Raw genomic sequence first — 10902 nt, 5'->3', positions numbered from 1 at the left:
AGGTCAAATCAACACTTCTTTATTGAGACCATCCCTGTGCATAGACTTTGAAGTGGCCCTGAGGGAGATAAGTGTGGGTGGGAGAGAAGATCTCAAACTATCAAAAGTTTGCTCCATGTCATAGATAACTTGCCCAAGGCCTCCAGGCCAATGAACAGACAGGCACGAAGTTGAGCAGGATGGACGGTAAATGCCAAGCTGGGTGCAGGGACGGGGCAGTGGCAGTCTGGGTTGATCTCCCATAAGAAGGAGCTACAAGGAGACACTGAAGGGTGAGAGGATTTGAAGAAGGGAAAAAAAAGGTTGTCTGAGGCGGGAGAGTTGGGCACAGCATGGTATTGACAGGGCCTGGCCTAACCGGATGTCAACAGTGAGGTAGGGGGCATCATGGGATGTCAGGCTGGAGAGGGTGGTACAGGCCCCACATAACAGGCAAAAGCTCTTGCTCTGGCCTGGAGGCAGCAGGGAGCTCCTGCATGTTCTAAATTGGGGTGGGCAGAACTCTTGTCCCCAGGTATGTCCATGGCCAGTCTCCCCAGGGCCTGGGTCGTGGGGCAAATGCTTCTTTGTCTCCTTCCTGCATAGCCGCCCTCAGAATTGCCTCTGCTTCTCAGATCTTTGAGACCGGTACAAACTCATCCAAAAAGCCATCTTCTTCTCCTTAAGCTTCTTGCCCACACTCGTGGTAAAATCCAGCTGCAGGTACTTTTCATCCTTGTCGTAGCGTGGCCAGCAGGGCACATTCCCATCATTGGGGTTTCTGCCCAGAAGGGAAAAAGAGAGGATTATCTCTGTTCCTCTTCATCTTGCTTCTTTCTCTCACCCTTCCCTCCTTTAATTTGCCCTTGGGAGTTGGGGTTCCGAGGGCTTTACGGAGATGATACTTAGATCTTTAAGAAAGAGTAGGAAAGTGTGTAGTGGGGTGGGCCTTCCAGGCAGAGCAAACAGTATGTCCCAGGTTGATATAAAATACCAAGGTGGCCGGTTGCGGTGGCTCACGCCTGTAATCCCAACACTTTGGGAGGCTGAGGTGGGCAGATCACAGGGTCAAGAGATCGAGACCATCTTTGCCAACATGGTGAAACCCCGTCTCTACTAAAAATACAAATATTAGCTCGAGCACCTTGCCTGTAGTCCCAGCTACTCGGGAGGCTGAGGCGGGAGAATCGCTTGAACCTGGGATGCAGAGGTTGCAGTGAGCCCAGATTGCAGCACTGCACTACAGCCTGGGTAACAGAGCGAGACTCCATCTCAAAAAATAAATAAATAAATAAATAAATAATGAAAGGCCAAGGCTTTTGGAGGAAGCACAAATAAAGAGTTAGGTAAAAACAGGTTGTGTGTGAAAGGGATGGAAGTGGAAAGGAGATGACATAGGAAAGATTTTGAAAGGCCTTTCACGTAAGGCTGAGGGGCTGGGACTTTATCTTGGAGGCAGAGAAGCCATGAAGAGCTTTAAGCAGGTGAGTGACATGGTTAAATGTTATTTCAGAAAGACCCCTTAGGCTGGGTGTGGTGGCTAATGCCTATAATCCCAGCACTTTGGGAAGCTGAGGTGAGAAGATTGCTTGAGCCCGGGAGTTAGAGACAAGCCTGGGCAAAATAGCAAGACCCCATCTCTACAAAATACAAAAATTAGCCGGGCATGGTGGTGTGTGCCTGTAGTCCCAGCTACTTGGGAGGCTGAAGTGGGAGGATTGCTTGAGCCTGGGAGGTCAAGGCTGCAGTGAGCTGTGATTGCACCACTCCACTCCAGCCTAGGCAGCAGAGTGAGACCCTGTCTCAAAAAAATTTAAAAAAGAATGGCTGGGTGTGGTGGTTCATGCCTGTCATCCCAGCACTTTGGAAGGCCAAGGTGAGCGGATTGCCTGAGATCAGGAGTTCAAGCCTCGGTAACAAGGCGAAACCCCGTCTCTAACTAAAAATACAAAAAATAGCCAGGCATTGTGGCACACGCCTGTAGTTCCAGCTACTCAGGAGGCCGAGGCAGGAGAATCGCTTGAATCCAGGAGGCGGAGGTTGCAGTGAGCTGAGGTTGTGTCACTGCACTCCAGGCCAGGCAACAGAGCAAGACTCTGTCTTAAAGATAAATAATTAATTAATTTTAAAAAAATAGAAAAAGAAAGACACTTTGAGTGTCATAAGGAGGAAGGATTGAAAGGAGAGGTCAGGTGTGGTGGCTCACACCTGTAATCCCAGCACTTTGGGAGGCTGAGGTGGGTGGATTGCTTGAGGTCAGGTGTTGGAGACCAGCCTGGCCAACATAGTAAAACACTGTCTCTATGAAAATACAAAAATTAGCTGGGCGTGGTGGTAGGGGCCCGTAATTCCAGCTACTCAGGAGGCTGAGGCAGGAGAATTGCTTGAACCTGGGAGGCGGAGGTTGCAGTGGGCCGGGATCGTGCCACTGCACTCCAGCCTGAGGTAACAGAGTGAGTTTCTAAGAAAATAGTCACAAAGCTAGCCAAAGTCCCCCTTACATGTCGCCTGCCCCCGAGGCTGGCCCAGACACCTCCTCTATGCTCTCAAAGTGCCTTGTGCTCCCCCAATACAGCTCTCAGTGTGCCAGCTTGTAATTTCCTGATTTTATGTGGTGAGCTGCTGGAGGATGGGGCTCATGTCTACAACTTCCTTGAATTCCAGCTCCCAGTACCGGGGCTGGGCCCAAAAGAGAGCAGTGGGGAATGACTGTGGAATGCTTGAGTGAATGAAGAGTGTGGGTCAAGAATCAAGAAGGACACATTCTAGAGATATTTAGGATCTGGTGAATGACTGGGGAAAGCTGAGGAGGAAGGGGCACTCTGGTGGGGCTGACTGAGCAGTCGGTTCCTGCCCAGCCTGGGGGCAGTTTCTGTAGGACTTGCTGGGGCAAATATCTGAAGCAGCTGGCTATCAGGTCCAGCACTGGGCAGGTAGAATGCCCAGATATGTCAGGGGGCAGACTCACCCTGTGCGGGCAAAGTTGGCCCAGTATTTCATCATCCAGAGGCTAAGCGCCTTCTCGTTACCCATGGAAAGACCTGGGGGCAGAATAGGATGTGGCATTTTGGACAGAGCAGGGGATGCTGACATCCCACCCTACTCCTGCTGCTGTTGCTGCCTCCAGAGCAGAAGACTTTCATTTGGGAGAGCATCCCAGATTAGGAACTGGGGAGCTCCCCGTGGCCAGCTGATGGAGGGTGGGTCTGCACAAAGAGGTAGGGGACTGGACACCCAGTGGGGGTGTCAGGTGAGGCCTTTGCACCTGTGGCGAAGGGGCCCCCAAAGAGGAAGTACATCTCATCCCCATGGTCCGCCCCATCAGTGCGGGGTTTGACTATCATTCCACGAGCGTAGCACTCAAATTCATACAGGTAGACAGGGAGGCTGGCATCTGTGAAGAGGGAAACTGAGGAGGGCTGCAGAAAAAGCCTCAGCTGAGGCTTCCCATCCACCCCATGTGTCCCACTCACCTGCATCAAGCAGGAAAAAGAGCTTTGGCTTCAGAATCAAGGGGGCTGACTTGAATCCTATCTGTACTACTCATTTGCTCTGTGACCTAGGGCAAACCGCTCCACCTCTCTGAATTGTGTCAATAATTCCTTATCTGCAGACTGAGAATACTAAAAGCTAATTCACAGGATTGTGGCCAGAATCATGGAAGCCTTTCCTCTTCCCTGTTCTGAAACTTTCTTGGCCTCACATTGAAGGGTCTTCAGTGTCTGCATTCTCCAACCCCACCTTTAACCTGTCACCCACATGTTCCCCAAGCCCTAGTCAGCCTGGGTTTTCAAGGTGCCCCTAAGCGTTTCCTCTCAGCCAGAAGCCTTCTCTGACCACCCCAGGCTGCTCCTCTGGATCACGTGATCTCCTGCCCTTCTTCCTAAGGAAAAGTGCTTCCTCACATATAAATATATATGTATATATTTAAATGTATATACATATATAAATCTCTATCTATCTATCTATCTATTTTTTTTGAGACGGAGTCTCGCTCTGTTGACCAGGCTGGAGTGCAGTGGCGTGATCTCAACTCACTGCAACCTCTGTCTCCCGGGTTTAAGTGATTCTCCTGCCTCGGCCTCCCAAGTAGCTGGGACATGCTATACTACAGGCATGTGCCACCAACATCTGGCTAATTTTTTTGTATTTTTAGTAGAGACAGGGTTTCACCATGTTGGTGAGGCTGGTTTAGAACTGACCTCAAATGATCCACCCACCCTGGCCTCCAAAAGTTCTGGGATTACAGGTGTGAGCCACCATGCCTGGGCCCTTCCCCTCTTATAGTTGATAGCATGCTGCCTCCTCTGTGTTATCTTAGAATCCTATACTAGCCCAGAAGTACAGAGAGGGTAGGGGAGCCATTGATAAGCCCTGTTGGTAAACAGTACAGCTAGAGAGTGGATGGGGCCAGTGTGGCTACTCTTGGGGACCCTGCATACCTCGGTGGTAGTGAGCAGTCTTCAGCGTGGCATACACGAAAGCGGCATCTTCAACTATGTCCATCATACGGTTTCGTAGCATCTTCCAGTCACGCTCATTGGTGTTGTCCAGGTACTCCTCCACCACAAGTGGTATCTGCTCCTTGGTGATATTCTGGATAGGGAGGCCATACCTATTGAGGCCTTGGTGCCAGCTGGGCCAGAGGTGGGCCCACCAGTGACTTGGACCCAGGCTCAGCCCCCCAGGAGTTTTTGGCCTGGGAGGGTGAAAAAGGGGAGCTTCCTGGGAAAGTTTCCCTCTCTGCTGATTGTAACCCCTGATTTTGCTACATAACTGCCCCTATGACCCAGAGCGTGTCTGGGGTCCTTACCTATAAGCAGCCATCTGATCCCACACCAAAGCAGCCATCTGATTCCACACCAAACCCCAGGCCCTCTGAGAAAGATCCTTACCCTGGCTGCAAGCCCCTTTGCAAAGAGAAGCTACTAGGTTAAAAAAGGGTGGGGTCAGCCCTGTCCAAACTGAGTACCCCTGTCAGCTGGGCCCCTCACCAACAGGGTGCGGGTACTCCACAGCATCCTGGCGATGGTTTCCTTTTTCATCACCTGCCGGTTTAGCGGGAACTTCATGATCTGTTCACGAGACAAGGACCCCGGTGTGGGTCAGGCCTGGGCATTAGGAGGGATTCTGGCCAGAGCCACAAAGGCCCCAAGGGTCTTGCCCATCTAATGATGAGTTCTCAGACAGAGCACACAGCACAGGAAGGGCCCGTGACTCTCTCTTGCCCCCCGCTCCCATCCTGCCCATCACTACCACCTGGGCCAGAGCTGAAGCAGTACCGAGCAGCGGTCCATCCTGAGTTGGGGCATCTACCCTGACCCAGGAGCAAGGGAGGGATTCAGGATTTGCAGTTGCCTAGAGGCTTGGGTATGAGCATCATAACCCATGAATTTGGGGCCCTCAAACCTCCAACAGGCCACACTTCTCCCTTCTTCCCCTCCATCATTCCTGGCCAGTTCTCACTGTACAGGGACTACAGGAGGCTCCCAAACATATGGGCATCCCCAGAGGGGCTACTGGCATCTGACCTGGTGCCCAGCACCGTCCAAGAGGCATCCTTCCCTGCCTCCACTGTGGTACTCACGTAAGGCAAGAGCCAATTGAACTCCTACTCACTTACATAAGGCACGAGCCAATTGAACTCCAGGTTGTTGACACCCAGAAGGTAGGGCACAGATGAAATCTGCCCCTGGGTCAGGAGCACCAAGGGGTCATCTGGCAACACCACACCATCCACCACAGGGCTCATGAGCCAGATAGTCTACAAGGCAAAGGGCATTTCCAGCCAGTCTTCTCGAGTATCCTCCCAGGGTCCCTGCGACCATGGGTACCCCTTCAGAGGCTGCTCTAGCCTAGGCTCTTTGATTGGGAAAATGCTGGGGCTGGCATGGTGAGCCCCAGGAGGATGAGGGTGGGAGGGGAGCAGGATAGGCAGGACCAAGCTACGTGGACTTGGGATGCTTACTGCTGGTATCTGTATAGCTCACTTCGTCACCTCTTGAAAATCTTTGCTAAATGTCACTTCAGTGAGTCCCTTCAGTGAGTCCTGCCCTATCCCCCATCCATTCTATTTAAGAGCCCACACCTCCCAAGATGCCCAACCCCCCTTTAGCCTCTCCATTCCTTGCTATTCACTTATCACCTTCTAAGGAGGTAGATAATGTATTTGTTTATAGGGTTTATTGTCCTTCCCCACTGGAACATCAGCTCCACTAGGGAAGGGATGTTGGCCTGAACAATTTCCTAAGTATCCCAAGTGCCTGGCACATAGTAGGTGTTCAATAAATACTCAAATTGCAGAATGTGACCAGATTACCTCTTCAGGGTCTTTCTGGAAATTCAACTGGAAGAATCTCTGGAGGGGAGAGGAAGGGTTCAGAGTTAAAGGAAGTCTCCCCAGTGTGCTCTTGAGATAGGGTCCCTGGGGAAGTAGTTGGAGGTGGCTGGGTAACAGGATAGGAGGATGGCCTTCAGGCAGCCAGGTCAGGCGGCTGAAATGTTCTACCTACCATCTTCTCGGACACACGCATGACCTTGGCCCCTGATAGTGCCCTTAGGCAGTTTACCAGGATCTGTGTGCTGTTGTGGTTGCATCCAGCCAGGTGGGCAACCTTCTAGAGAGAGAAGAAGGGATACTCAGGGGTGCTTCCATCCTGCCCCTCCTTGCTGAGCCCTGGGGAAGGAGAGGCACTCACCTTGGCCACTTTCAGCGGGTTAGGAGTGATGAAAAGTTTGAATAATGCAGTGCCACTCTGGGTAATGGCCCGATGGAAGAGACCTGAGGCTAGGGGTGACATCATCTGCAAGGATGGGGAGGAAGCCACCCATGAGATGCCCAAGTAGGGACACCTGGGCTGTTCTGGGCATCTGGCCATGGGCAGGCAGCCTGAGTGAAGCCAGGAAGGGCATGCATCTGGGAGGGAGTCAAGTGACCTGGGGTGATGTCCTAGACCTAAAGCCAGTGGTCTCTCTGCCTCTGGTCTGTGCAGTGGGCCCCAGAGGGGATGTGAGATTGTGGGAGGAAATCTGCTGGTGTGGGAAAGGTGTCTCCCTCTGCTTTGGGGCTAGAAATCAGGAATAGGTAGAAGGGACCTCATGGTTTCCCCAGCTTGTTACCTATGCTGACAGCTCTTGGCCTCTCTCCATTGCCCAAGTTTGGGGAACAAATACATCTAGGGCCTCCCATCCTGTCCCTTGGATACCTCATACTTCATGTTCCCCAAACCTTCTCCAGCCAATCCCTGTTTGGGTGGCATCCCTTACCCCACATCATCCCCCAGCCCCAGGGGCCTTCCCTATCTCTGCTTATTCCCACACCCCAGCTGCCCTAGTGCTGTCCATATGGCCTCCTGCATCATGCTGAGTCATCCTGTACTCTCCATCTTTCCTGCCCCTGCTTTAGAGCCAGCCCTCATGATCTCTCCTGGGATATACTGTATCCTATCCCTGCCCCTCCCAGTAGCTCTCCAAGTCTCTGTTCCTGTTTCTTGCCAACCCAGTCGCATGCAGCAGGCTGAGACTTCTCTCTAAATGGACATCTGAGTGTGTCACTTTGCTGCTTAAAATCTTTCCCTGCTTTGGAGAATTGCTTGAACCCAGGAGGCAGAGGTTGCAGTGAGCCGAAGCGCCATTGCAGTCCAGCCTGGGCAGCAAGAGTGAAACTCTGTCTCAAAAAAACCAAAAAAACAAAAAACAACAACAAAACTTCACTAAAAAGCAAGGAAAAAAAAGCTTTCCTTGCTTTTTAGTGAAGTTTGGATAAAGTTGCTTAATTCTCTGGGCCTTCGTTTCTTTATCTGTAGAATGGGGACAACAGCACTTTTCTTTTTGGACTGGTGAAGGAATTACATGGATGATGACACATAGGTGCTTAGGAGAATGCCTGGCACACAGAAAGTGCACAAGTGTTGAGTATTATTATGACTGTGGCCAGCAAGGCCCTGTGTGATGTGTTCACTTCCCAGCCATGTGCCCCTCACAGGGCACCTTAGGTTACATCCCAGGTCAGCAGTCACACAGGAGTCAGGGACAAAGCCCTGTGTCCAACTCATGTCCCTGGCTTCTAGGCCTGGTGTGAGGTCATGGCCTTGCCCAGTGGGCAGATGATGGGCTCTGTTCAGGGGATAGAGTTCTGGGGGAATTCGGAGGGGCAGGAGGTGCTGGCAAGCACCTAGATTTGCTGATTACCCCAAGCCTCAGCACTGCCCTTCCTGGGGCTTGGTTTTCTCATCAGTGATATAGCTGAACAGAGAAGACATCCTTGGCTGTGAGGGGCGGTCCCTTTGGCAGGGGTGAGGGCAGGTCTGTGACAGGCATGTTGTTATACACGCAAATCTGCACTTGGCCTGTTCAGTGGAGGATACATTTGTGGGAACGGAGGAGCCTAAGTCTGTGCTGAATCCGTCTGGGCATTGCTCTCACCAGTCCTGAGATGCACATGGCTCCCGCCGACTGGCCGAACAGGGTCACATTTCCTGGGTCTCCCGCGAAGGCCGCGATGTTCTCCTGCACCCAGCGCAGAGCTGCCATCTGGTCCAGCAGCCCCCAGTTCCCGCGCGCATGGCTGTCGCCCGTGCTGGGCGTGCAAGGTTCACTGTCAGGGTCCCGGGCCTCGAGAGTTGAGGTGCGTAGGGCTGCCTTCCTGGGCTCCCCGCAACCCAGCCCAGCCTTGCCCCTCTAAAACCCAGTCCTGCGACCACACCCACTTCCTTGGAGTTAGCTCGCGCCCTGCAGACAGTACGGAGCGGCGACCCCGCCCAGGCCCCGTCCTCCCTTCCCACCCAGTCCTCGCCTTGCCGCCCCAAGCTGCGGTCCCGGAGGGTCCCTGCCCCGCCACCTCAGGAAACCGAAGACACCGAGCCTGTACTGCAGAAACACCAGCACCACTTTCTCGCGGGCGGCCAAGTAAGAGCCCTCGTACGAAGACGCGGCGCCCACGACGAAGGCGCCTCCCGGGAACCAGACCATCACCTGGGCAAGGAAGGCCGGGTCCTGAGCGGGGAGGGGCGGTGGGCGGCGGTGGGATAACTGGCGTGGGAGACCTGGCACTCACCGGCAGCGGGGCGTCCCCGGGCTCGTGCACTGGCGCGTACACGTTCAGGTACAGACAGTCCTCGCTGAAGCTCAGCAACTTGTACCGTTTCCGTATGTTGACGTACATGGAGGCCATCTGGCCCCAGGACTCCTGCAGGCACCTGCGGGCACCAGGTGCGCGTGGGCCGCGCGCAGTGGCGGCGGCGGCCGCGGGGTGATGGGTTTCAACCCAGGGTCCGCAGTGAGGGGACAGAACCCAAAGCAAAATCCAGACAGCGTCTGTGCGTGTGCATGTGCGTGCGTGTCCGTGTCCGGGAGGCCTCCGCCAGCCCTAGGGCCCAGGACTGGGAGGCAGGTTGGCCTCTCAGGAACCATCCCCTCCCTGCCTGGCACCTCGCTCTGTGGGTATGCCTGGGGAGAGATTCCTGCTCCTGTGGGAGACCTTGTTGGTGCCGTCAAGGCAGGAACCTGCCTGCCCTGGACACCTCCCTGTCTTTCATGCCCCACTCTCCCCTCAGTCTCCCTTCTGCCTCCCAAACAGCTCTGGAATACGGTCCCTCCCCTCCATCCCCATCTCTGGGGGGATGTCAAGGCCATCACGGTCTCTGGTCTGGACAGTACCCAAGCCTCTTGACACTCCCACCACTCCTCGGCCACACTCCGGAGGTCTATGTTACTCCTCTTCAAATCTTCCCTAATATGTATAACTATGATATACCAATAAAAACAAACAAATCAACAAAAATCTTCCCTGGCTCTCCACTGTCCTCAGGATACAGTTCAGAATCCCAGAGGACCCAGGCCTTCCTTTCCAACCAGCCATCTCCATCCCAGCCACCCTTTGCTGCAGATACATGTGGCCCTTTGCCTCCCACCTCCAAGTACCTGGGCTTCAGTGCTCTGGAGCAAATGTCTTCTGCTCTGCCCAGCAAACTCCTATTCATGTTTAAAGCCAAGCTCAAGTGGTATCCCCTCTGCTGGTCATTTCCTCTTCTGTGCCTCCAGAAGTCCTGTCCACTTTTTCTTTTTTTTTTTTTTTTGGAGACAGTGTCTTGCTCTGTTGCCCAGGCTGGAGTGCAGTGGCACGATCTTGGCTCACTGCAACCTCTGCCTCCTAGGTTCAAGCGATTCGCCTGCTGCAATCTCCCAAGTTGCTGGGACTGTAGGCATGCACCATCATGCCCAGTTGAGGTGGGTTTCACTATGTTGGCCAGGCTGGTCTCGAACTCCTGGCCTCAAGTGATCTGCCCATCTCAGTCTTCCAAACTGCTGGAATTACAAATGTGAGCCACAGTGCCCGGCCTCCTGTCCGCTGTTGACAGTGTCCTGGTTGGAATTATTTCAGTTGGCTGTTTTTCTCCCCAAGTGACCATGCGCTTCCCAAGGGGAGGAATGGAGGTAAATTCATCTGAGTCCTGGCACCCAGCCCAGTGCCTTATACTGTGTGGACATTTGGGGTATGTTCAGAGTATGGGCTCTCCGGTCACCTCACCTTTTCTCCGTGCTGGCCCAACCCCTAGGCAGCTATTCTCATTAACAGCTGGGCCTAGACCATTTGACTGGATGCAGGACATCCTGTTTACCTTGCCTGTTCCTCTGGTCCCTTCTGCTCTTGTCCTAGCCCAGCGTGTTCCTAGAGCATCACCTGCTCCCTTTCACCAGTCCTTCCCTACAGCACTCCAACACTCCTCGAGCCAAACCTGTCCACCCCCACCCGCATTCTGAGCAACTATCCCACCTCTCTTTCCCTCAGGCCAAACTTTTTAACAGGCTATCTTCCCTTCCACTCCCAGTTTCTCCAAGGTACCAGCATCTGTGTCTCTACAGATTGCTTTTGGTCTTCCTTGATTGACTTCTTGGTGACAGCTAACATGGTATTAGAATGCT

General features: G+C 53.3%; 1 protein-coding gene across 2 annotated transcripts in view; it reads right to left on the bottom strand.

Moving 5' to 3' along the window:
- The window catches only part of LOC108311715 (carboxylesterase 3), a 50785-nt gene continuing 39883 nt past the window's right edge, over nt 1-10902 (bottom strand). For both annotated transcript variants that reach the window (XM_017539238.2, XM_037742264.1), the window contains 12 exons: nt 9035-9176; nt 8819-8952; nt 8404-8557; nt 6678-6782; nt 6492-6596; nt 6299-6337; nt 5603-5743; nt 4974-5054; nt 4422-4575; nt 3245-3373; nt 2948-3020; nt 1-760 (listed from right to left, as the gene is read on the bottom strand). In XM_017539238.2, coding sequence (XP_017394727.1) covers nt 592-760; nt 2948-3020; nt 3245-3373; nt 4422-4575; nt 4974-5054; nt 5603-5743; nt 6299-6337; nt 6492-6596; nt 6678-6782; nt 8404-8557; nt 8819-8952; nt 9035-9176 — 1426 coding nt within the window. In that variant the 3' untranslated portion in view covers nt 1-591. The remainder of the gene's footprint in view (nt 761-2947; nt 3021-3244; nt 3374-4421; nt 4576-4973; nt 5055-5602; nt 5744-6298; nt 6338-6491; nt 6597-6677; nt 6783-8403; nt 8558-8818; nt 8953-9034; nt 9177-10902) is intronic.

This window comes from Cebus imitator, unplaced genomic scaffold (assembly GCF_001604975.1).
Source record: "Cebus imitator isolate Cc_AM_T3 unplaced genomic scaffold, Cebus_imitator-1.0 Scaffold118, whole genome shotgun sequence".
Lineage (NCBI taxonomy): Eukaryota > Metazoa > Chordata > Mammalia > Primates > Cebidae > Cebus > Cebus imitator.
Note: the sequence above shows the minus strand (reverse complement) of the source record. Positions and strands in the feature narration are given on the sequence as shown.